The sequence below is a fragment of the Salmo salar genome, chromosome 03, assembly GCF_965601325.2.
Source record: "Salmo salar chromosome 03, fSalSal1, whole genome shotgun sequence".
Taxonomy (NCBI): Eukaryota; Metazoa; Chordata; class Actinopteri; order Salmoniformes; family Salmonidae; genus Salmo; species Salmo salar.
In genome coordinates this window covers 31,509,780-31,537,514 of record NC_138293.1, presented here as the reverse complement: position 1 = coordinate 31,537,514, position 27,735 = coordinate 31,509,780, and the positions used below count along the sequence as shown (strand labels likewise).

The 27,735-nt window shown below is 42.2% G+C and overlaps 1 protein-coding gene across 1 annotated transcript in view; it reads left to right on the top strand.

Annotated features, from left to right (window-relative positions):
- The window catches only part of LOC106599721 (adenylate cyclase type 1), a 69,322-nt gene that overhangs the window by 18,248 nt on the left and 23,339 nt on the right, over window positions 1-27,735 (top strand). The window contains exons 4-7 of the mRNA XM_014191020.3: window positions 297-408; window positions 14,530-14,657; window positions 21,752-21,910; window positions 22,076-22,217. Of these exons, the coding sequence (XP_014046495.1) occupies window positions 297-408; window positions 14,530-14,657; window positions 21,752-21,910; window positions 22,076-22,217 (541 nt within the window). The remainder of the gene's footprint in view (window positions 1-296; window positions 409-14,529; window positions 14,658-21,751; window positions 21,911-22,075; window positions 22,218-27,735) is intronic.

The window sequence follows — 27,735 nt, the reverse complement described above, 5'->3', positions numbered from 1 at the left end:
CAATCTCAATCTTAACACATTATCAAAAGAGACAATGCTCACTTCGACAATCTGACCTGGCACGCGATGCACATCTCTATCCCTTGTTGGCACGATCTAACATCTCAGGTCTGAGATACTGTTATATCAGGAAGCTTATGCCTACCTGTCATCTTGGAATGTATTTTATTATTTCTATGTCTCTCCTTACCCCCAACTCTCTCTCTCATTTTTCTAATATCTAATCTCTCTCTCTCTCTCTCTCTCTCTCTCTCTCTCTCTCTCTCTCTCTCTCTCTCTCTCTCTCTCTCTTCCAGTATCCTGTTTGCTGACATTGTGGGGTTTACCAGCCTGGCGTCTCAGTGCACAGCCCAGGAGCTGGTCAAACTTCTCAATGAGCTCTTTGGGAAGTTTGATGAGCTGGCCACGGTAAGTCTATTATCTTTCCTGTTCTCACTTTGAGCTTCTACTGGTGACAGTTACTGTAGGTCTACTTTTCCTCATGCTCACCCTATTCTAAAGGCTGTCTCCTAGACATGCTAGCGTGGGCAATCGGTTGTTTAGTTGTTATACTGTAGCATATTTTATTCTCATCTACATACTACCCTGGTGCCTGTTGTTGAAGTACGAATACCAAGTCATATACTTTGGTCGTTTTTGCTTTGATACATTCATTTTAGTAATTGCTGGTGCATCATTGAGAAAAATGTTACCTGTTTATTTGTCACAGACAATTCGATCCCCTTTTGACCTACAATTGCCCAATGTTTTCAGTTTGTCTTTGGCCAGAGGACTGTCCTTTTGCTCCCTGGTCTGTATAGGCTTTGGGTCTGGTTTTGACCCGTAGCGATATGGATTGTGTGTTTCTTCATTTAAGGATGTGAGATACGGTTGACTGGCTCTCACAGCTGTCATTACAGCTTTCCTTACAGCTTTCCTTACAGCTTTCCTTACAGCTGTCATTACAGCTTTCCTTACAGCTGTCATTACAGCTTTCATTACAGCTGTCATTACAGCTTTCATTACAGCTTTCCTTACAGCTTTCACTTACAGCTGTCATAACAGCTTTCATTACAGCTTTCCTTACAGCTTTCCTTACAGATTTCCTTACAGCTTTCCTTACAGCTGTCATTACAGCTGTCATTACAGCTTTCATTACAGCTTTCCTTACAGCTGTGCCTTACAGCTTTCATTACAGCTGTCATTACAGCTTTCCTTACAGCTGTCATTACAGCTTTCCTTACAGCTTTCCTTACAGCTGTCATTACAGCTTTCCTTACAGCTGTCATTACAGCTTTCATTACAGCTGTCATTACAGCTTTCCTTACAGCTTTCCTTACAGCTGTCATTACAGCTTTCCTTACAGCTGTCATTACAGCTTTCCTTACAGCTGTCATTACAGCTTGTCACTTACAGCTGTCATTACAGCTTTCCTTACAGCTGTCATTACAGCTTTCCTTACAGCTTTCCTTACAGCTGTCATTACAGCTTTCACTTACAGCTGTCATTACAGCTTTCCTTACAGCTGTCATTACAGCTTTCATTACAGCTTTCCTTACAGCTTTCCTTACAGCTGTCATTACAGCTTTCCTTACAGCTTTCCTTACAGCTGTCATTACAGCTTTCCTTACAGCTGTCCACGCTTCCACAGCTGTCTTACAGCTTCATTACAGCTTTCCTTACAGCTTTCCTTACAGCTTTCCTTACAGCTGTCATTACAGCTTTCCTTACAGCTTTCATTACATCTGTCATTACAGCTTTCCTTACAGCTTTCCTTACAGCTTTCCTTACAGCTTTCCTTACAGCTGTCATTACAGCTTTCCTTACAGCTGTCATTACAGCTGTCATTACAGCTTTCCTTACAGCTTTCCTTACAGCTGTCATTACAGCTGTCATTACAGCTTTCCTTACAGCTTTCCTTACAGCTTTCCTTACAGCTTTCCTTACAGCTGTCATTACAGCTTTCATTACAGCTGTCATTACAGCTTTCCTTACAGCTGTCATTACAGCTTTCCTTACAGCTTTCCTTACAGCTGTCATTACAGCTTTCCTTACAGCTTTCCTTACAGCTGTCATTACAGCTGTCATTACAGCTTTCCTTACAGCTTTCCTTACAGCTTTCCTTACAGCTGTCATTACAGCTTTCCTTACAGCTGTCATTACAGCTTCTCGCTTCCACAGCTGTCATTACAGCTTTCCTTACAGCTGTCATTACAGCTGTCATTACAGCTTTCCTTACAGCTTTCCTTACAGCTGTCATTACAGCTTTCCTTACAGCTTTCATTACAGCTGTCATTACAGCTGTCATTACAGCTTTCCTTACAGCTTTCCTTACAGCTGTCATTACAGCTTTCATTACAGCTTTCCTTACAGCTGTCATTACAGCTTTCCTTACAGCTTTCATTACAGTTGTCATTACAGCTTTCCTTACAGCTGTCATTACAGCTTTCCTTACAGCTGTCATTACAGCTTTCATTACAGCTGTCATTACAGCTTTCCTTACAGCTTTCCTTACAGCTGTCATTACAGCTTTCCTTACAGCTTTCCAGAATGTCATCAGTAGCATCAGGGCCACATATGATGTTTAATATGATTACACATGCTCTCATCTGAGGAAGAGATGACGGGACTCTTAATCCATTCCAGATGTCTCGTCTGTGATCGTTTTGAATGATCTGAATGGAGGGGAGGGGTAAGCGGACTAGGACGAGTTATATCCGTCCCAATATTTCCATCCAGTGTCAATGGAAACAGATGTGCACGCTCCTTCTGTCAATATATAGTGTTTCATTCTTAGCAACTCTCTTGCTATGTTGGTGCCGTGAAAGTCCATGCAACTTTTGTCTTGCTTTGGACCAACACATTTTTTTTTTTTGTACTTTAGTACTATTTTGGCCGGGTTTTGCTGTTACAGTTATCCTTGTTATCGCAAGAGAAAATGTAAATAATGAATATATTAAAACATTCTAATGTATATTCACCTCTCAACAGGCATGATTGCTGTAGTAGCCTCACCCTATCCCTCCCCTTCTACAGGGAATCCCAGACCTTGATAATAGGCTGAAACATATATGTGTTGTGTTGGAGTTAGAGGTGTCAGACCCGTCATCCCTCACCCCTCATCCCTAGCTCTCCATCCCCAACCACATACACCAAGCAGATCATCCTCCCACCTCTCTTAACTACATGTAATCTGGCCCCAATTATAAACACTGTGCACATGTGCCTGTGCAATCCCTTAATCCACAGGATTACACCCAACCCTTTTCTGCTTTCATAGAACATTTTCTTGGCCATATCGGCCCGGCTATTTTCAGTCCCTTTGTTTACGTGCAATTAAAAACAAAACCAGACAAGACGACTGCAGTTTGTCTAAAGGTGACGAAGGGCGGTCATGATGGTACAGTCTAATTTTCAGATGGAATTTCTAGAAACTGTTATGACATGGGTAATTTTGTGATTATTCCCAATTGTATATATTACCATGCCTTCATATCTCTTGGCGTACAGAATTCATATAAGAAGGTCATGGCCAGCCTGTCGGCACAGATACAGTCCTACAACCCAATGCCTCACAAGTCAGAGTAACTGAGAGAGAGAAAGAGAGATTATATACAGTATATAGTAGATGCTGACATGCAAGAACCACATTTCACGTCAAGCTTTAAGCTATCTCCAATAAGCTTGATGTGTATTGTGTCACAACTGTCACATTTTCACACTCCTACCTCCCCGGTGGCAGTGTCCCCACAGATCACAGTGACAACTGCCCCCAGACTTTAAATCCCTCACCAGAGGTTCCACCCTGTGTCCTGACCCATAGTCCCAGTCACTGTGATAAGTGGCACCGCAAGTGATTCATTCTGCCTGGCCACAACAGGCTGCACACACTCACACGCACAAGCACACACACACATGCACAAGCACACAAGTTGAGACACACACACACACACACTGTCTCTCCCTGTCAAAGACGAGGAGCGGGCGAAGCCACATGTCCACCGGGCAGAGTCTCAGCTCGTCAGTCCTGCCGGTCCCCACACCATCCCCACACCACCTGTCCAACTGTTGGACTTGTTGTCTCCACCGGGGAAGTGGGCCAAGAACACAGCGCTCTCTCCAATTATCCTCCCTCACACCGACGACTCCTCTCTTCTCCTCTCTTTCTCTCCCACTCAGATCTTTCTTTCTTTCTCTCCTCTCCTCTCCTCTCCCCCACTGCTCATGCTTCCTTCTTTCCCACCCCCCCATCGCTCTCTCTCTCTCTCTCTCTCTCTCTCTCTCTCTCTCCCCCCCCCCCCCCCCCCCCAAGACATGCACAATGCAAATGAGCAATGACTTGGTATCACATTTGACTTTAGGCGTGTAAAAAACGAGCTTGATCCCACTTCCCTTTCAGTCTGTTTCTTTGTAAACTGTGCTGACTGTTTCACGCTGGCTTCTCTCACAGCCTCTCTATCACTCCCCTCCCTGCGCCTTAGGGTGTATTGATGTTGCTCTGTGATTGTGTCAAAATTAAAGCGACAAAAAGAACATTACTGTTGATTTGGTTAACCCTTTCTATCTTAAACTATTGGTTATCCCTTTTATTTAAAGCTGCAATATGTAACTTTTTGGGGCGACCCGACTAAATGTACATAGTAATGTGGGCTAAAGATCTGTCTCTTGCTTTCTCATTGAAAGCAAGTCTAAGAAGAGATAGAGCAGTTCTATGTGCACTATTTCTATGCTTCCCGTTCTTAAGTTTTGTTTTTGAGTCTTTTACATTCAGTTTTGTACACCAGCTTCAAACAGCTGAAAATACAATATTTTTTTTTAGATGGAACAATGATTCTCTAAACTATACTTGCTTGTTTTGTCACATAAACTGAAATTAGGCGAATTATTAAAATTTTAACTACCAGGAAATGGTGAAGCGTTTTCTGCATAGTGCGTCTTTAAAGGGCATCTAACCTAAATGAGGACTTCATAACACATTCGTAACCCATAGGGCCTTTTGTTTTTCCTTAATCATGTGACCTGATCAGGAAAAACTCCAGGCCCTATCATAGCCCATAACTAGGGCCTTTTCCTGATCAGGTCATGTGGTTATAGGAAAAACCTCTGGCCCTAAGACAATTAGTATGTGATGAAGAAACACATTCCACTCATCCCTCTCTTCCTCTAGAACTGTTTAAACAATGTTTCTCTCGGTTTCTCTCTGTCTACCAAGCACCGGAATCAATAGTCTCTGTGCAGAGAGAGATACTCTGCTGATTTATACAGCATTATTATGCAATAACTTTTAATGACTCTGGCTCTGTGTGTGTGTGTGCTTGTGTATGTGTCTGTGTATGTGCATGTGTGATTTTTCAGTTTCCATGGTAGAGTTTACACAGAGCTGTTTTATCCCCCTCTCTCTTCTCTCTCTCTCTTTCTCTCTTGCAATCTCCTCTCAACGCCACTTTGCATCTCAGCTCTTAGACCAGCTCCTTCTTTCTGGTCTGTTTAATTGACACACAGCAGCCTCCTTCCCTGAACTGTATATTTCATGCCCCTGTTATATTTCATGTTCCTATCCCTCCGTTCTCTCCACTCATTTGTGGGCTTCCATTTGTAATCGGACTCTTTGATATTTCTTCTTATGTCCTGCTTGATTATTTCAACAAGTCAGAGCTCCTTTTTGGCTCCCGCACACACACACACACACACACACACACACACACACACACACACACACACACACACACACACACACACACACACACACACACACACACACACACACACACACACACACACACACACACACACACACACAGATCATCATCATTGTGTAAATGAGTGTCAGAGAAGCCAATGGACACAGCTGAGCACAGCAATCCCATGTCCCATAACGTCTTTTGGGAAGGGACTGACGTATGTTTTAGTTGATACCATAGTCCCTGTGCCCAAGAATGCCAAGGCAACCTGTCTAAATGAATATCGCCACGTAGCACTCACATCTGTAGCCATGAAATGCTTTGAAAGACTGGTCATGGCTCACATCAACACCATCATCCCAGACACCCTGGACCCACTCCTATTCGCATACCGCCCCAACAGATAAACAGAGGACGCAAGCTCTATTGCCCTCCACACTGCCCTTTCCCACCTGGACAAAAGGAACATCTACATAAGAAAACTGTTCATTGACTGCAGCTCACCATAGTGTCCTTCAAGCTCATCACTAAACTAAGGACCCTGGGATTAAACACCTCTCTCTGCAACTGGATCCTGCACTTCCTGATAGGCCACCCCATGTGGTGAGGGTCGGCAGCAACATATCCACAACGCTGACCCTCAACATGGGGGGGGCCCTCAGAGGTGCGTGCTTAGTCCCCTCTTGTAATCCCTGTTCTCCCAAGACTGCGTGGCCGTGCACAACTATTACGACTATCTACCTCAATTACCTCGTACCCCTTCACATTGACTCGGTACTGGTACCCCGTGTACATAGCCATGTTATTGTTACTCATTGTGTATTTATTCCTTGTGTTATTATTTTTCAATTTTTCAATTATTATTTTTTTCTTTCTCAGAATTGCTGGAAAGGGCCTGTAAGTAAGCATTTCACTTTTAGTCTATAACGATTGTTTACAATGCATGTGACAAATACAATTTGATTTGATTTGATACAATGACAGACCTTAACATAACACAATATTGGTGTGCTAGAGCCATGGCCAGGCCGTCTTGTCTGGATGACATTCTCTACTACACCCTGTCACCTTGAAGACGGATGGAACACACAACGTTTAGGCAGTGGTGTAAAGTTCTTAAGTTAAAATACTTTAAAGTACTACTTAAGTCGTTTTTTTGGGGGTATCTGTACTTTACTTTACTGTTTCTATTTTTGACAACTTTAACTTTTACTTCACTACATTCCTAAACCAAATAATGTACTTTTTACTCCATACATTTTCCCTGACACCCAAAAGTGCTCGTTACATTTTGAATGCTTAGCGGGATAGGAAAATGGTCCAATTCATGCACTTATCAAGAGAGCACATGGTCATCCCAACTGCCTCTGATCTGGAGGACTCACTAAACACAAATGCATCATTTGTAAATGATGTCTGAGTGTTGGACCGTGCCCCTGGCTATCCGTAAATTTAAAAAACAAGAAAATATTGCTGTCTGGTTTGCTTAATATAATCTCTCTCTCCCTTTCTCTCTCTCTCTCTAATCATGGCCATACAGTTTGCGCATGGGTGGTATGGTAACGTGACAGGGCCAGAGTAATCCTGCATGGCTTGGGTCTGAATCAGCCTCCTAAGCCCTAGCTCACTGGGCAGATCAGATGAACTAACACAGGGACAGGAGAAGAGATGCAGCACAGCACAGAGAGAGGACTGAGAGGAGAGGAGGCTTTCTAAGCACCAGGGCTTTCCTCTCCCTCACGTATCCACAACTCCAGACTCTATCTACTTACTATAGCCTCACTATAGCCAGACTCTAGTGTACAACCCACCATCTGTTATAGCCTCACTGTCTTAACCCACATCATGGACGTTTCACCCTAGTTTCATCCCTGCTTGCTCACGTTTGTTTATATTAAAAAGATAATATATATACTCACTAGCAGGGAGCCTAGTTGTGCCTCTCCTTTTAACAGAGGGTGTTCATTTTGGAGCTATATGTGATCTCTCTCTTTCCAGTAGTTTGAACACTCAGGGATCATATTAATGGATAGGTGGCTTGGTCTACTAGTACAGTACCTCTCCTGTTGTACAGTAAGACGACGGCTCCCCCCAGTTAAACCAGTGCTAGCAGATACAGTAGCACCTTGGAGTGTTACACTTAAAGAAAATGAATTCCTTCTTTTTTTTTCTTTTTAAACTTAAGTCCCAAATGGCTACCTATTCCCTATGTTATGCACTATGAAGGGAATGGGGTGCCATTTGGAACGTAGACAGAGGCTAACCTGTTAGTGAACAGCTGGCACGTAGCCTACGTTCTTCACACAGGTGGCTTAACTCTGTGGCTTGCTCCTTTGGCACAGTGTAATTGCCTAAGCTGTCTATTTGAAATGGCTCTGTGTGAGTAGGAGCCCGAAGGAACAAAGGAAGTGAAGGGGAGTCTCCCAAGTCCTGATGAAGATGTATAACTTCTGTTATTTGTGCATTCACACAGCTGTAAATAGCTAGTGGAATAGCTAGAGACCTCAAACAGAACCCAATACTCTAGCTCTCCTCTGAAGTTTCAGAACTTTCACTATGCGTTCCACTCTTTTTTATTTGATTTACGGTGTTCATTCTACCTGACTGTGTCTGAGTAGTTAGCTGAGATTAGCTTTGGGCTTTGGAGGGTTGATGATGTAAGTTTGAGTGAGTATTTATTTGTTCTATATGTGGTTCGATTGTTCAATCAATATTACTGTCTTATTAGAAATTAGGCTATGTGTCACCTATCTCATTGGCTTATGTTTATATAGCTAGGTCATAGATTTTCCTGGAATTGTATTTATAAAAAACATATTTTTTACGGTGATATCATCAAATTGTTAAGAAATAGAAATGGTTTATAGCCAAAATGATGGTTGATTATTAGGGCCTATGGAGAATATTTTTTCTGGAATCCACCTTTTTTTTAATGCTTTTTTTAGACAGATTAGAAACGGGAGGAGACAGAGAAAGAGTGAAAGTGGGACAGGTGGAAGCGGGACTTTTTTGCTTACTACATGATTCCATATGTGTTATTTCATACAGTTGAAGTCGGAAGTTTACATACACCTTAGCCAAATACATTTAAACTCAGTTTTTCACAATTCCTGACATTGAAAATTTAAAATTACCTGTCTCAGGTCAGTTTGGATCACCACTTTATTTTAAGAATGTTATATGTCAGAATAATAGTAGAGAGAATGATTTATTTCAGCTTTTATTTAATTCATCGCATTCCCAGTGGGTCAGAGGTTTACATACACTCAAACAGAGCTGGTGTAACTGATTTAGGTTTGTAGGCCTCCTTGCTCGCACATGCTTTTTAAGTTCTGCCCACACATATTCTATAGGATTGAGGTCAGGGCTTTGTGATGGCCACTTCAATACCTTGACTTTGTTGTCCTTAAGCCATTTTTTCCACAACTTTGGAAGTACGCTTGGGGTCACTGTCCATTTAGAAGACCCGTTTGCGACCAAGCTTTAACTTCCTGACTGATGTCTTGAGATGTTGCTTCAATATATCCACATCATTTTCCTTCTTCATGATGCCATCTATTTTGTGAAGTGCACCAGTCCCTCCTGCAGCAAAGCACCCCCACAAAATGATGCTGCCACCCCCGTGCTTCACGGTTGGGATGGTGTTCTTCAGCTGCAAGCCTCCCCCTTTTTCCTCCAAGCCTAACGATGGTCATTATGGCCAAACAGTTCTATTTTTGTTTCATCAGACCAGAGGACATTTCTTCAAAAAGTATGATCTTAGTCCTCATGAGCAGTTGCAAACCGTAGTCTGGCTTTTTTATAGTGGTTTTGGAGGAGCGGCTTCTTCCTTGCTGAGCGGCCTTTCAGGTTATGTCGATATTTGACTCGTTTTACTGTGGATATAGATACTTTTGTACCTGTTTCCTCCAGCATCTTCACAAGGTCCTTTGCCATTGTTCTGGGATTGATTTGCATTTTTCGCACCAAAGTACGTTCATCTCTAGGAGACAGAATGCGTCTCCTTCCTGAGCGGTATGACGGCTGCGTGGTCCCATGGTGTTTATACTTGCGTACTATTGTTTGTACAGATGAATGTGGTATCTTCAGGCATTTGGAAATTGCTCCCAAGGATGAGCCAGACTTGTGGAGGTCTACAAAAAAAAAATTGAGGTCTTGGCTGATTTCTTTTTTTCCCCCCATGATGTCAATCAGAGAGGCACTGAGTTTAAAGGTAGGCCTTGAAATAAATCCACAGGTACACCTCCAATAGGCTAATTGACATAATTTGAGTCAATCAGAAGCCTCTAAAGCCATGACATTTTCTGAAATTTTCCAAGCTGTTTAAAGGCACAGTCAACTTGGTGTATGTAAACTTCTGACCCACTGGAATTGTGATACAGTGAATTATAAGTGAAATAATCTGTCTGTAAACAATTCTTGGAAAAATTACTTGTGTCATGCACAAAGTAGATGTCCTAACCGACTTGCCAAAACTATAGTTTGTTGTGGAGAAGGAAGTTGTGGAGTGGTTGAAAAACGAGTTTTAATGATTCCAAGCTAAGTGTATGTAAACTTCCGACTTCAACTGTAGGTTTGATGTCTTAACTATTATTTTACAATGTAGAAAATAGTAAAAATAAAGAAAAACCCTGGAATGAGTAGGTGTGTCCGAACTTTTGACTGGTACTGTATATTTACAAAAAATGAATGCAATTCATTTCAATTATTTTTTTTAACTTAATTTTACCAAAACATTTAAGAATAAATCCAACTTAATATGTTTCTCAAAATGTAAGTTTATTTTATGAGGATTACCAAAGATAGAGAAAATGAAGTGATTGAACTCATTGGAAATCTGGTTAAATCTCCTTGCGCTTCCTATCTTGCCACATGGCTCCAGTTTTACAGGATTATGAGTAATTATATTCTTAGAAACAATTTTGTATGAAGGAAGAAAGCATTTCTGATTAATAAGCTTATGGTGCCATGAGGTGTAAAGGGGCGGCAGGTAGCCTATTGGTTAGAGTGTTGGACTAGTAACCGAAAGGTTGCAAGATTGACTCCCAGAGCCGACATGGTAAAAATCTGTCGTTCTGCCTCTGAACAAAGCAGTTAGCCCACTGTTCCTAGGCCGTCTTTGAAAATAAGAATATGTTCTGAACTGACTTTCTGAGTTAAATAAAGGTAAAATAAAATAAAAATGGTTCATGATGAATGGATATCAAAACCATCAGGCAAAATGATGTTCAATGATGAGACGGTCCATTCCCACATTTCCAACTTTCAAATACAGTATCCTGCAATGCTTGCTATACAACCTCGAGTTACCACTGTTAGATTGAGCACTGTGCTCAACAATGCCTGCCAAAAATGGGTTCAACTGGAAAATTATCATATACAGTGCATTCGGAAAGTATTCAGACGCCTTCACTTTTTCCACCTTTTGTTACGTTACAGCCTTATTCTAAAATTGATAAAATTGTTTGTTTTTTCTCATCAATCTACACACAATACCTCATAATGACAAAGCAAAACAGGTTTTAAGATTGTTTTGCAAATGTATATAAAAAAACACTTGTATTTCCATAAGTATTCAGACCCTTTACTCAATACTTTGTTGAATCACCTTTGGCAGCGATTACAGCCTTGCATCTTTTTGGGTATGACGCTACAGGCTTGGCACACATGTATTTGGGAAGTTTCTCCCATTCTTCTCTGCAGATCCTCTCAAGCTCTGTCAGCTATTTTCAGGTCTCTCCAGAGATGTTCGATCAGGTTCAAGTCCGGGCTTTGGCTGGGCCTCTCAAGGAAACTTGTCCCGAAGCCACTCCTGCGTTGTATTGGCTGTGTGCTTAAGGTCGTTGTCCTGTTGGAAGGTGAAACTTCGCCCCAGTCTGAGGTCCTGAGCACTCTGGAGCAGGTTTTCATCAAGGATCTCTCTGTACTTTGCTCTGTTAATCTTTCCCTCGATCCTGACTAGTCTCCCAGTTCCAACTGCTGAAAAACATCCCCACAGCATGATGCTGCCACCACCATGCTTCACAGTAGGGATGGTGCCAGGTTTCCTCCTTTTTGCTCTGACATGCACTGTCAACTGAAGGACCTTATATAGACAGGTGTGTGCCTTTCCAAATCATATCCAATCAGTTGAATTTACCACAGGTGGACTCCAATCACATTGTAGAAACATCTCAAGGATGATCAATGGAAACAGGATGCAACTGAGCTCAATTTCGAGTCTCATAGCAAAAGGTCTGAATACTTTCTGATGCACTGTACATAAATCAATGTTAAACATGAAAATACACCAGAACAAGTGATCTAATTCTCCACTAGACAGGATTTGAAACAGCATAATAGTGTTTAAGAGCTATAGAGAGAGGAAACGACATCATAGAATAAGGTTTCTAATTCTGCATTAAACAGAACTCGAAACACCAAAATAGTTTTTTCAACCATTTCCGGTAATGTTCCCAGTCCCTGGTAAGGTGTTGAACAACACTTCATTTAAACTTCTTAAGGATCCGCCCCCTTTTTTTCAATTTTCGCCTAAAATGACATACCCAAATCTAACTGCCTGTAGCAAGGATATGCATATTATTGATACCATGAGAAACGAAACACTTTGACGTTTGTGGAAATGTTAAATTAATTTTGGAGAATATAACACATTAGATAACACTACTTTGTATTTTTTTTTGTATCATCATCTTTGAAATGCAAGAAAAATTCCATAATATATTATTCCAGCCCAGGCGCAATTTAGATTTTGGCCACTAGATGGCAGCAGTGTATGTGCAACGTTTTAGACTGATCCAATGATCATTTCTGTTCAAAATGTTGTATCAAGACTGCCCAAATGTGCCTAATTGGTTTATTAATACATTTTCAAGTTCATAACTGTGCACTCTCCTCAAACAATAGCATGGTATTCTTTCACTGTAATAGCTACTGTAAATTGGACAGTGCAGTTAGATTAACAAGAATTTAAGCTTTCTGCCAATATCAGATATGTCTATGTCCTGGGAAATGTTGTTGTTACTTACAACCTCATGCTAATCACATTAGCCTACGTCCTGCGGGGGACCCACCGATCCTGTAGAGGTTTTAAGTGGTGTTACCACACACCATATAATGTTTCAAAACATCTCAGGATGATGTGCTTTAATACTCCAGAAAAGTTAAGGTTTCGACTCCTTCGAGTTGGTGGATGCTCAGTTGCCACTAGTTTTGGTGTTACAAAGCAGTTCATTTTAACAGTGTAAGACGAATCAGAGTTTTCCCCTTATTATTGTTATCATTCACCATGGCATTTAAGCTCATAACAAAAGACAGAATTTCCTTTCAAATTATTATAATATATATTTTGAATTTAAGACAATATCTTAATCAATATATATCTGACTTGAAAGAAATATGCCCTCAGTACTAGTGAGCAATAACAAAGCGAGTGTAGCCTGTATGTAAAATAATGTGAAGGAAACTGTATTTTATGCTGCTAACAAGCTCTCTCTCAACACCAATGGACTTGCATGTTAAAATAGAGCATCTATTACGCACACCGTGTAGTTATGAGTCTTTCAGTTCACATGCTCTGCTCAGCCCACAATCACATCTCTTCCATGAAGTAACAATGGGATCCGGGTGATGTTATCACCCCCTCGCAGCTCAGCCCACCAACCCATAGCTCACCGTGAACTCTGTGGCTCACAGATCCCTAATGATGGCTTACAATTCCACAGCTCCTTTCATCTCAGAGCAGAGCTTCACATCACGCCAGGCAGCGTTACTCACTTCATGGACGTTCACACTTATTTATTGTTGTTGTGTTTTGTATGTTTATTTGATAGAGAGAGAGTGCTGAAAGAGCAGTGGGCTGGATTTGGACCTCGGCTGGCAGTGGTACACATGCTCCACAGGAAGCGGCTTAGACAGCTATACCACCCCGGGCCACACATCTACACACTTCTACAACACTGATCCGATGATATGATGGAGTGGGGACTGTTATGCTTCTGCACTCAGACGCATTTCCTTTTTTAAGTTGGATTTGTACTGTACAGTACATCGTGCAAAGTTCACATTAGTGTGTACAGCTGTAGCCTATAGTAGCCTACAGGATATGTGTAACTGGTGCGAAATGGCTAGCGGTGCGTGCTAGTAGCGTTTCAATCGGTGACGTCACTCGTTCTGGGACCTCGAAGTAGATGTTTCCCTTGCTTTGCAAGTGTCGTGACTTTAGTGGAGCGATAGGCAACGATGCTTCGTGGGAGGCAGTTGCTGATGTGTTCAGAGGGTCCCTGGTTCAAGCCCAGGTTGGGGCAAGGAGAGGGATGGAAGCAAAACTGTTACATGCTGTATGTTATAGAGAATTTGCACATTACTGCATGTATGGATGCACAAGACCTAATTCAGATGGGTGGAGTTTCTTGATGTTAAAATACACTATGTGATTTTAATGGTTTAGGCGAATGGATATTGGATAGAGAAGGTTTGAATATGAGGTAGAAGGCACAAGGCAATCTTGTCAGCAATTCCTCCCCGCAATCTAACATCGTAGGTCTGACATACTGAATATCGGAAAGCATATGTGATATTTATGTGTATGTACACTCCCCTACGTATTTATTTGGACAGTGAAGCTAAAGCTTTTTTATTTGGCTCTATACTTCAGCATTTGGGATTTGAAATTGAATGTTTTATACGAGGCCACAGTACAGAATGTCACTTTTTATTTGAGGGTGTTTTCATACATATCTGTTTAACTGTTTAGAAATGAATGCACTTTGTGTCTAGTCCCCCCCACAGTCTATCTGTCTCAATATTGCTCTGAATATCAGAAAGCTCTCCCCCCCCCCCCCCCCCCCCCTCTCTCTCTGATTGACAGGAGAACCATTGTAGGCGTATAAAGATCCTGGGAGACTGTTACTACTGTGTGTCAGGTCTGACCCAGCCCAAGACTGACCACGCCCACTGCTGTGTGGAGATGGGCCTGGACATGATTGACACCATCACGTGAGTTTATAGGTTTATGGTGGACACTCTTTCACTAATCTTTGCTAGCTCCTTGGACATTTGTATCTCTACGCCGTCCTGTTCCGGGCCAGGTCCCGGACTGATGTGGTGTTATGTTCTAGTTTGTGTAGGTCATCCATGGTAAAACACGTCACTTGTATATGGTACTGGTTGCCTGATAAACCACATGAGTCATCGTGATGTTAGGGTCAGTGTTGACGCCTGTTGATTTGTGATGGACACTATATCACATATCCTTTCATCGCTGTATCAAATCAAATTTCATTTGTCACATTGCGCAGAATACAACAGTCCGTGAAATGCCGTGACCAACAATACAGTTTTAAGAAAATAGAGTTCAGAAAATATTTACTAAATAAACTCAAGTAAAAAATGTATTAAAAAAATAAATAACACAATAAAATAACAGCAATGAGGCTACAGTATATACAGGGGGTACCGAATCAATGTGCAGGGGTAGAAGTTAGTCAAAGTCATTTTTACATGTAGGTAGGGGTAAAGTGACTATGCGCAGATAATAAACAGTGAGTTTAGCTAGGCAGTAGGAATGAGCCTTCAGCCATTATATTGAATCATTTGGTTTGAACAGGGATAAGAGTGAGACTGAGGACTGGGGATATTGATATTCTCAATTCTTCTAAACCACTGTGTTACAAGTCCAGGCTGAAGGATTCTATGAATACATGACAACACTGCAGATAGATGGGGTTGAGAGGGGTGAAATGTCATTTGAGGGAGAGGGAATGGAAATGCATTTGGATGCTTCCTTATGAAGCTTGAGAGTGTTTGACTCCTTTGCATGTCCTGCACAATTTGGAGAAGGAAGAAGGAGCTCAACACTTCAATGAGCCTTATCTCGTCCTGTGATAAATGCATGGCCATTGGCTTGGTGTTATTTAGCTCCATATGCCATATAGGGGTTGTACATACAGACACCCATATAGGTAGGGTTTTAAGAATGACAGATTTCGGGCTACAATGCACAATAAACACACATTCTTATGTTAGCGGTAGGTTCATATTCATATTCATTCATATTCATATTGGTGACAAGTGTAGCATTTTGCCCTGTTTATTGAGTGTCTAGACTCTAGATAATGCTCTTAAACCTCACTTTGCTCCCTCGTTACGGGTTGAATTTTCCTCTGTCTGTACTCTCACATTCTCTTTAACTTTACTTTCCTAACAGACAGGAGTAGAGAAAAAAACTGTTTAGAATCTGAAGTAGCTACCATTTTTTTCCCCTTCTGGCTTATCTCCCCAGAACAGGTGCACTTTTTCTTCCAGACAGAGAGGGAGGTTGGAACTCAGTGCTGCCTGGCCTATCTGTATTATTATGTGAAGAGGGGCCGCACCGTTTATCATGGCAGAATAAAATGTGTGGAGGCAAGAAATTATTTGTATACAGTAATGCTAGAGTGGACACACTAAGGTTGCACAAGGAGGGTATATTACTGGTAACTTTCAAAGTTTACCAGTAAACTGCCAGAATTTTGGTAACTTTCAAGGATTTTATGGAATTTTATCACATGACATCTAGTGGCCTTTTTGGGTACTTCAGATTATCACAGGTGCCTGTAATTCTCTCTGGCCCTCTGTGTGGCCTTATCACATGTAACATATATAAAATAATCAAATAAGATTATAAAATATATATATATATATATATATATATATATATATATATATATATACATATACACTGCTCAAAAAAATAAAGGGAACACTTAAACAACACAATGTTACTCCAAGTCAATCATACTTCTGTGAAATCAAACTGTCCACTTAGGAAGCAACACTGATTGACAATAAATTTCACATGCTGTTGTGCAAATGGAATAGACAACAGGTGGAAATTATAGGCAATTAGCAAGACACCCCCAATAAAGGAGTGGTTCTGCAGGTGGGGACCACAGACCACTTCTCAGTTCCTATGCTTCCTGGCTGATGTTTTGGTCACTTTTGAATGCTGGCGGTGCTTTCACTCTAGTGGTAGCATGAGACGGAGTCTACAACCCACACAAGTGGCTCAGGTAGTGCAGCTCATCCAGGATGGCACATCAATGCGAGCTGTGGCAAGAAGGTTTGCTGTGTCTGTCAGCGTAGTGTCCAGAGCATGGAGGCGCTACCAGGAGACAGGCCAGTACATCAGGAGACGTGGAGGAGGCCGTAGGAGGGCAACAACCCAGCAGCAGGACCGCTACCTCCGCCTTTGTGCAAGGAGGAGCAGGAGGAGCACTGCCAGAGCCCTGCAAAATGACCTCCAGCAGGCCACAAATGTGCATGTGTCTGCTCAAACGGTCAGAAACAGACTCCATGAGGGTGGTATGAGGGCCCGACGTCCACAGGTGGGGGTTGTGCTTACAGCCCAACACCGTGCAGGACGTTTGGCATTTGCCAGAGAACACCAAGATTGGCAAATTCGCCACTGGCGCCCTGTGCTCTTCACAGATGAAAGCAGGTTCACACTGAGCATGTGACAGACGTGACAGAGTCTGGAGATGCCGTGGAGAACGTTCTGCTGCCTGCAACATCCTCCAGCATGACCGGTTTGGCGGTGGGTCAGTCATGGTGTGGGGTGGCATTTCTTTGGGGGGCCGCACAGCCCTCCATGTGCTCGCCAGAGGTAGCCTGACTGCCATTAGGTACCGAGATGAGATCTTCAGACCCCTTGTGAGACCATATGCTGGTGCGGTTGGTCCTGGGTTCCTCCTAATGCAAGACAATTCTAGACCTCATGTGGCTGGAGTGTGTCAGCAGTTCCTGCAAGAGGAAGGCATTGATGCTATGGACTGGCCCGCCTGTTCCCCAGACCTGAATCCAATTGAGCACATCTGGGACATCATGTCTCGCTCCATCCACCAACGCCACGTTGCACCACAGACTGTCCAGGAGTTGGCGGATGCTTTAGTCCAGGTCTGGGAGGAGATCCCTCAGGAGACCATCCGCCACCTCATCAGGAGCATGCCCAGGCGTTGTAGGGAGGTCATACAGGCACGTGGAGGCCACACACACTACTGAGCCTCATTTTGACTTGTTTTAAGGACATTACATCAAAGTTGGATCAGCCTGTAGTGTGGTTTTCCACTTTAATTTTGAGTGTGACTCCAAATCCAGACCTCCATGGGTTGATAAATTGGATTTCCATTGATTATTTTTGTGTGATTTTGTTGTCAGCACATTCAACTATGTAAAGAAAAAAGTATTTAATAAGATTATTTCATTCATTCAGATCTAGGATGTGTTATTTTAGTGTTCCCTATATTTTTTTGAGCAGTATATATAGAATGACAAATCTGTAAAGCATTATACTAAATATAAACCATCAATTTAGTAAATACCATTAGTGTTTAAAGGGTCAATCTGCAGTTGCTACATACATTTGTGGACTTATAAATTAATGATATGTACCTATCGGTTGTTGAAGAATATAATTTATAAATGCCTCATGAGCTTATTTCAACTGTCGTACCCCATCAGAACCCAAAATGTAAGCTTTTTTACCTCAATGGTTGTAAACAAGGTAAATGTAAACAAACACTATATACAGTGCTTTCAGAAAGTATTCACACCCCTTGACTTTTTCCACATTTTGTTGTGTTCCCGCCTGAATTTAGATTTTGTGTCACTGATCTACACCCAATACCACATCATGTCAAAGAGGAATTCTGTTTGTAGAAAATATTGGAAAGATGAAATGTCTTGAATCAATAAGTATTCAACCTCTTTGTTATGGCAAGCCTAAATAAGTTCAGGAGTACAAATGTGCTTAACAAGTCACATTATAAGTTGCATGGACTCATTCCGTGTTCAATAATAGTGGTTAACATGATTTCTTTAATGACTACCCCATCTCTGTACCCCACACATACAATTATCTGTAAGGTCTCTCAATCGAGTAATGAATTTCAAGCACAGATTCAACCACAAAGACCAGGGAGGTTTTTCAAAAGAAGTGCATCGATTGGTAGCTGTGTAAACTGAGCAGGAAACTGCTCAGGGATTTCACCATTAAGCCAATGGTGATTTTAAAATAGATGCAGAGTTTAATGGCTGTGATAGGAGAAAACTGAGGATGGATCAACAACATTGTAGTGACTCCACAATACACACATAATTGACAGAGTGAAAAGAAAGAAGCCTGTACAGAATACAAATATTCCAAAACATGCATCCTGTTTGCAAAAAGGCACTTAAGTAATACTGCAAGAAATGTGGCAAAGAAAGAAACTTTTTGTCCTGATACAAAGAGGTATGTTTGGGGCAAATCTAACACAACACATCACTGAGTAAGTACCGCTCTTCATATTTTCAAGCATGGTGCTGGCTGCATCATGTTATGGTTATGCTTGTAATTGGCAAGTACAAGGGAGTTTTTCTTAAGATAAAAATAAACAGAATAGAGTTATAAGCACATTCAAAATCCTAGAGGAAAACCTGCTTCAGTCTTCTTTCCAACAGACACTGGGAGACAAATTCACCTTTCAGCAGGACAATAACCTAAAACACAAGGCTAAATCGACACCTGCAGTTGCTTACCAAGACGACATTGAATGTTCCTGAGTGGCCTAGTTACAGTTTTGACTTAAATCGGCTTGAAAATCTATGGCAAGAATTGAAAATGACTGTCTAGCAATGATCAATTTTAAAAAGATGAATAGGCAAATATTGTACAATCCAGATGTGCAAAGCTCTTAAAGACTTACCCAGAAAGACTGCTTCGACTTAGTTTTGAATCAGGGGTGTCAATACTCATGTAAATGAGATATTTCTGTATTTCATTTTCAATAAATTAGCAACATTTTCTAAAAACATTAGTTAAATGTATCATTATGGGGTATTGTGTGTAGGTTAATCAATTTTGAATTCACGCTGTAACACAACAAAATGTGGAATAAGTCAAGTTTTTGCAAGGCATTGTAGTCTCAAAACATAGTTAAAATCATAATTTCGATATCATGGATGGCCAGTCCTTGCATCATAGCTTTTTTATTTATTTTACTGTGTCAATATGTCTTTGTTGTAAGTGTTTTGGCACCAAACTCGTGGCAGTTGTGAAAAAAAGTAAATTGTTGGAAGAGAAAATAATGCCATATTTGATTCGATTTTTTCATTATATAGGCTATTTTCACTTAAACCGTATATATGGTCTATCCACTAGAATGTAATGGACAATATGGACATAGATACAACAAACAAAAGCTGTATATGAATACATTTTTAAAAATGTTATTAAAGTATAAACTACCAAAGTTACCATAGATTGCAGTAGGAAATTCAGATAACTTTTGTTGTAAATTAACAGTAGTTTTGCAATCCTAGTATGCACACACACATTAACCCGTATACACACAGTCACACACAAAAGTATTTGATCCCCTGCTGATTTTGTACGTTTGCCCACTTACAAAGAAATGATCAGTCTATAATTTTAATAGTAGGTTTATTTGAACAGTGAGAGACAGAATAACAACAAAGAAATCCAGAAAAACGCATGTCAAAAATATTATAAAATGATTTGCATTTTAATGAGGGAAATAAGTATTTGACCCCTCTGCAAAACATGACTTAGTACTTGGTGGCAAAACCCTTGTTGGCAATCACAGAGGTCAGACATTTCTTGTAGCTGGCCACCAGGTTTGCACACATCTCAGGAGGGATTTTGTCCCACTCCTCTTTGCAGATCTTCTCCAAGTAATTAAGGTTTCGAGGCTGACGTTTGGCAACTCGAACCTTCAGCTCCCTCCACAGATTTTCTATGGGATTAAGGTCTGGAGACTGGCTAGGCCACTCCAGGACCTTAATGTGCTTCTTCTTGAGCCACTCCTTTGTTGCCTTGTCCGTGTGTTTTGGGTCATTGTCATGCTGGAATACCCATCCACGACCCATTTTCAATGCCCTGGCTGAGGGAAGGAGGTTCTCACCCAAGATTTGACGGTACATGGCCCCGTCCATCGTCCCTTTGATGCGGTGAAGTTGTCCTGTCCCCTTAGCTGAAAAACACCCCCAAAGCATAATGTTTCCACCTCCATGTTTGATGGTGGAGATGGTGTCCTTGGGGTCATAGGCAGCATTCCTCCTCCTCCAAACATGGCGAGTTGAGTTGATGTCAAAGAGCTCCATTTTGGTCTCATCTGACCACAACACTTTCACCAGTTGTCCTCTGAGTCATTCAGATGTTCATTGACAAACTTCAGACGGGCATGCATATGTATTCTTGAGCAGGGGGACCTTGCAGGCACTGCAAGATTTCAGTCCTTCACGGTGTAGTGTTTTACCAATTGTTTTCTTGGTGACTATGGTCCCAGCTGCCTTGAGATCATTGACAAGATCCTCCCGTGTAGTTCTGGGCTGATTCCTCACCGTTCTCATGATCATTGCAACTCCACGAGGTGAGATCTTGCATGGAGCCCCAGGCCAAGGGATATTGGCGTAGACAGGTGTCTCGTTACCTGTTCTTTTGTGTTTCTTCCATTTGCGAATAATCGCACCAAATGTTATCACCTTCTCACCAAGCTGCTTGGCGATGGTCTTGTAGCCCATTCCAGCCTTGTGTAGGTCTACAATCTTGTCCCTGACATCCTTGGAGAGCTCTTTGGTCTTGGCCATGGTGGAGAGTTTGGAATCTGATTGATTGATTGCTTCTGTGGACAGGTGTCTTTTTTACAGGTAACAAGCTGCGGTTAGGAGCACTCCCTTTAAGAGTGTGCTCCTATTCTCAGCTCGTTACCTGTATAAAAGACACCTGGGAGCCAGAAATCTTTCTGATTGAGAGGGGGTCAAATACTTATTTCCCTCATTAAAATGCAAATCAATTTATAACATTTTTGACAAGCGTTTTTCTGGATATTTTTGTTGTTATTCTGTCTCTCACTGTTCAAATAAACCTACCATTAAAATTATAGACTGATCCTTTCTTTGTCAGTGGGCAAATGTACAAAATCAGCAGGGGATAAAAAAAAAATTCCCCCCACTGTAGGCACTTGGCGCACACACACACAAACTCTGGCCCACAATCACACACGTAGTGTCAATTATATAATATTGTAATTACCCTTCTCATACTCCTGCAGATCAGTAGCGGAGGCCACGGAGGTGAATCTGAACATGCGTGTGGGTCTCCACACGGGCCGGGTGCTGTGTGGGGTCCTGGGACTGAGGAAGTGGCAGTATGACGTGTGGTCCAACGACGTCACACTGGCCAACGTGATGGAGGCAGGGGGACTGCCTGGGTTAGTACGAGTTATCACCATGCCATGCCATTTGCTTTCACAGTACCCAATCTGACACACAACACAGCCTCTGGAGCAATTAGTGGTTAAGTACCTTGCTTGAAGGCACAACGGCAGTAGGCAGCACCACATGATGCTGACTCTGTGTTTCTCCTTCTCCACCAGGAAGGTCCACATCACCAAGGCGACCCTGGACTCCCTGAATGGAGACTATGAGGTAGAACCTGGCAACGGCCACGAGAGAAACGCCTTCCTCCTCAAACACCAGATCGAGACCTTCTTCATTGTACCATCTCACCGACGGAAGGTCAGGGCTGCGTGTTTGTGTGTGTGTGTGTGCGTGCATGTGTGTGTACAATATGGGAAATCTTCTGCATGAGAGAGGATGATCGAGAGTTTTTGCATGTGTGTACAGTACAGTATATGTGTGTACCCTGCTGAAAAAAACAGCATAGACATGGTGACCAGCCTTTGTTGTGCTTTTGCTGGTAACCAGCCTTTGTTGTGTTTTTGCTGGTGACCAGCCTTCGTTGTGTTTTTTCTGGTGACCAGTCTTCGTTGTGTTTTTGCTGGTGACCAGCCTTCGTTGTGTTTTTGCTGGTGACCAGCCTTCGTTGTGTTTTTGCTGGTGACCAGTCTTCGTTGTGTTTTTGCTGGTGACCAGCCTTCGTTGTGTTTTTGCTGGTGACCAGTCTTCGTTGTGTTTTTGCTGGTGACCAGCCTTCGTTGTGTTTTTGCTGGTGACCAGTCTTCGTTGTGTTTTTGCTGGTGACCAGCCTTCGTTGTGTTTTTGCTGGTGACCAGCCTTCGTTGTGTTTTTGCTGGTGACCAGTCTTCGTTGTGTTTTTGCTGGTGACCAGCCTTCGTTGTGTTTTTGCTGGTGACCAGTCTTCGTTGTGTTTTTGCTGGTGACCAGCCTTCGTTGTGTTTTTGCTGGTGACCAGCCTTCGTTGTGTTTTTGCTGGTGACCAGCCTTCGTTGTGTTTTTGCTGGTGACCAGTCTTCGTTGTGTTTTTGCTGGTGACCAGCCTTCGTTGTGTTTTTGCTGGTGACCAGTCTTCGTTGTGTCTTCGCTGGTGACCAGCCTTCGCTTGGTTTTGAAAACTGCTGACCAATGATTTCTAATTCCTATTAGAATCCAGCCTGAGTGGGGATATCCAACAATTGGAAGTTATATTCACCCACAATTCAGAATGGCTGCCAGAGTTTGAAAGATGAATGAATGATACTACCTAAACCATGTAAACTGAAACAACGATTTCAGTAACGGGTGCAAGTCCAACTAACATATTGGATTAGTTTAAATGTGTTACTTTTTTCGAAGACCTCAAGAATTGTCTTCTGATGTGATTTAAGCGTTGACGTGCACTCAGAACATGCATTTTCGTTGTTTGTCTATTAATAATTGTAATATTTATATTGAATAAAAAATCCTAAATCAAGAAAAATAAAACAGAGAAAACAAATTTTATGGGGTGCTATTAGATTTGCTTATTAACCATTATTTTATCAGTTATATTAATAGAAAACACATATCTTGTACACAGAGGATCTGGGAAAGAGTTGTAGGGTTGATGAGAGAGAAGAATGTGCCTATATAAGTCAAACTAACTTGCAGGTGATTGTTGACACATCAACCAGGATCAAAGGGCAGGGCAATTTGTGACTTGTTTTGGTAATCAGTGGTTGTTTTGAAGGGGGAGTGGTTTCTCCTCTCCTAGGCAATCAGCAATTAGTACAGGGAGGTGTGCTCTTCACCTCTGCTAGGCAACTAGCAATTAGTGTTAGTACTTCAGTCTCCCCTGTTTTCTCAATGGCAGTTCAAAGCGGTGGTTGTGTCAGTAAGGCCGTCACCGAAACAAAGAAGTTTCTTAGAGGAAAGAAAGAAAGAAAGAAAGAAAGAAAGAGAGAGAGAAGGCTCCACACTGCTCTCTCACTTGAGTATCTTACCTAGTTATTTTTTCTGATCTCATTTTGCTCGTTTGTAACTGTGTGGGTTTTTTTATACCTGTTCACTCCTCTCCCTGTAGGCTTTACAGACGCTCCCACCCCTTGGCTGCAACCCTTCTAATTTAGTGTACCCTGCGCGCACAAACCATGTGGAATTCTGGGTCTCTAGCAGCATTTGGAACTGCTGATCTGCGGTTAAGAACGTCGAGTTCATTTCAGCCTATGCTGCCCTTCAGTCCCTTGACTTTTTGGCCCTGATGGAGACATGGCTCACCCCAGAGAACACTGCTAATCTAGCTGCTCTCTTCATCTGACTACGTTTTCTCTCATAGTCTGAGAGCATCTGGTCGTTGCGGTAGTGGCACAAGGCTACTAATTTCTCCTAACTGGAGATTCTCTTTTCTCCCTCTCACCTGTCCATCTGTTCATTTGAATTCCATGCTGTCACTTGTCCACTCAAGCTTAACATAGTTGTCATCTATCGCCCATCAGTTAGCCTTGGAGAGTTCCTCAATGAGCTTGACACCTTGATAAGCTAATTTCCTGATGGCTCACCACTATACTTGGTGAATTCAACCTCCTGACGTCTGCCTTTGACTAATTTCTTTCCCCTTGCCCCCCCTTGTCTCTGATCACTACTTTGTTTCCTTTTCTGTCTCCCTTTCCTCCAACCCTCCTCCAACCCTAGCCACTAAGATGGTCATATGCCATTGCAATCTTCACTCTCTCCCACTACTCTCCTCTTCTATCCTATCATCTCTCCCTTCTGATAAATCATTCTCCCTCCTGATTCTGCCTCTTCGACCCTACTCTTCTCTCTTTCCGCATCATTTGACTCCTCACACTGTCCCCTTTCCTCCTGGCTGGCTTGGCTCTCCCCTCCTGCTCCGTGGCTGAGTGATTCATTAAAAGCTTACAGAACAGGGCTGCAAGCAGCTAAGCGAAAATGGATGAAAACTAAACTTCTTGAGGACTTATCATCCTTTCACTCCCTCCTCTCTACCTTCTCTTCCTCAGTATTTGCTGCTAAAGCCACTTTATATCACTCTGAATTTCAATCTTCTGCCTCTAATCCTAGGAAATTATTTTCTACCTTCTCCCTCCTACCTCTCTGCGGACGACTTCGTCAACCACTTTGAAAAGAAGGTTGACGACATCCTCTACTCATTCACTCAGCCTATTGAGTCCACTGGTCCCACTCACACAGAACTACCCTACGCCTTGACCTCCCCCCACACCCCAGATGAAATCCTGCGACTAGGGAGGTCTGGCCGCCCGAAAACCTGCCTGCTCGACCCCATCCCCTCCCTTCATCCCTTACCACTGGCTGCGTCCCCCCTGACTTCAAAATGGCCCGAGATGGTTCCCTCCACTAGAAACCCAGACTCGACTCATCTGACGTCAAACTATAGACCTGTATCCCTTTATTTTCTTGAATGTACTGTCTCTGATCAACTCTCTCGTTATCTCTCTCAGACCAAACCAGTCAGGCTTCAAGACGGGTCACTCAACCTAGACTGCTTTTCTCTGTCACTAAGGCTCTCTGCACTGCCAAAGTTGACCCTCTCCTCTGTTCTCATCCTCCTAGATCTATCTGCTGCCTTCAACACCATGAGCCATCAGACCCTCCTCTGGGAGTCTCAGGCTCTGCACACTTTTGGATTGCATCGTACCTGGCAGGCCGCTTCTACCAGATGACATGGAGAGGATCTGTGTCTGCACCACGTACTCTTACTACTGGTGTCCCCTAGGGCTCGGTTCTAGGCCATCTCCTCTTCTGTCTATACACCAAGTAACTCGGCTCTGTCATCTCCTATCATTGCTATGCGGATGACACTCAACTACACCCCCCCTCCCCCTTCTGACACCCAGGTGGTGACACATCTCTGCGTGCCTGGCAGATATCTCAGCTTGGATGTCGGCCCACTATCTCAAGCTCAACCTCGACAAGATTGAGCTGCTCTTCCTCCCGGGGTATGTCTGTCCGATCAAAGACCTCTCCATCACGGTTGATAACTCCGGTGTTGCCTGCCCAGAGTGAAAAGAACCTTGGCATGACAATGCAAACATCAAAGCAGTGACTTGCTCCTGCAGGTTCATGCTCTACAACATCTTTTAAGAACGACCCTACCTCACACAGGAAGCGGCGCAGGTCCTAATCCAGGCACTTTTTCCACTCAATATTTTGAATATAAGGTACAATCATCAATGCGCTTTGAAATATAGGTGGGGGCAATGTACCGGTGGGGTAGTCTAATTAGCATATTTGGGGGCAAAAATGGTTATTTGTACCAACTGTCAGTGGAAGTGGTTGATGCCTATGTTGTCAAAGGTTGAGCACCTCTTAACACTGTCAGTTCTGCAATCTTTGTGAGGGCATATGAGCTGCACTGTTAAGAGGTTACTGTGCATTTAGCAGTACCTTAATGGAAGTTACTTGCTGTGAATTTGCTTTACCTAATTGGCAACCAGCTGTAAAGTTCAGTCATGTAAGAGCCAGTAACCGCAAGCAACTCAGTGGCAACTCACTGGCAGTAGCTCACTGTACCTTCACTGAACTTTTCTGATAGCTTAGTAGTTGTTATAAGCTTTCTTTGTGGTGAGCACACTTGGGCTCCAGCCTCACCTGGCCTCAACCTCTTGGTTGGCAACAAACTGATCTTTCTGTCACACCATCAGGTCAGTGAACATGACAGACATCAGTCACAGTCAGTTATTGTGAATTTTACAATAACTATTTGCAGCAAGCTGACAGTAAATGATTGAAAATTGAACATGAACATCCCAATGACCAACTGCCTTTAAAGTAACTGGAAAATCCACAGTAACAGCTTAACCTCTTGGGGCTAGGTGGGACGCTAGCGTGCCACCCGTGGTGCACTCCATCAACAGCAGGTGCATTTCAAGAGCGGCAAATTTGAATCCAAATAAATGTCAAAATTCAAATTTTTCAAAAATACAACTATGTTACACCATTTGAAAGATAAACATCTCCTTAATCTAACCACGTTTTACGATTTCAAAAAGGTTTTACGGCGAAAGCATAAATTTAGAGTATGTTAGGACAGTACATTTACAAGAGTTGTGTGTAATGTTTTGTCAAGTCAAAGACAGGGTCACCAAAACCATAAAACCAGCTAAAATGATGCACTAACCTTTTACAATCTCCATCAGATGACACTCCTAGGACATTATGTTAGACAATGCATGCATTTTTAGTTCTATCAAGTTCATATTTATATCCAAAAACAGCGTTTTACTATGGCATTGATGTTGAGGAAATCGTTTCCCTCCAATAACCGGCAGTCAAGTCAGCGTCACAAATTAAATAATTAAAATTAGAAAACATTGGTAAAATATTATATTGTCATTTAAAGAATTATAGATTTACATCTCTTGAACGCAATCAACTTGCCAGATTTAAAAATAACCTTACTGGGAAATCACACTTTGCAATAATCTGAGCACTGCGCCCAGAAAAATACGCGTTGCGATACAGACTAGACGTCATGTTGGGGAGATCTAAAATCGAAAATACTATGTAAATAATCCATTACCTTTGATTCTCTTCATCAGATGTCACTTCCAGGTATCACAGGTCCATAACGAATGTAGTTTTGTTCAAAAAAGCTCATCATTTATGTCCAAAAATCTCCGTCTCGTTAGCACATGATGTAAGCCAGCCGGACTTCTCGTCATGAACGAGGGGAAAAAATATATTTCCGTTCGTTCAAACATGTCAAACGTTGTATAGCATAAATCATTAGGGCCTTTTTTAACCAGAACATGAATAATATTCAAGGTGGACGAATGCATACTCTTTTATAACGTATTGGAACGAGGGTACCCAACATGAACTCGCGCGCAAGGTGTCT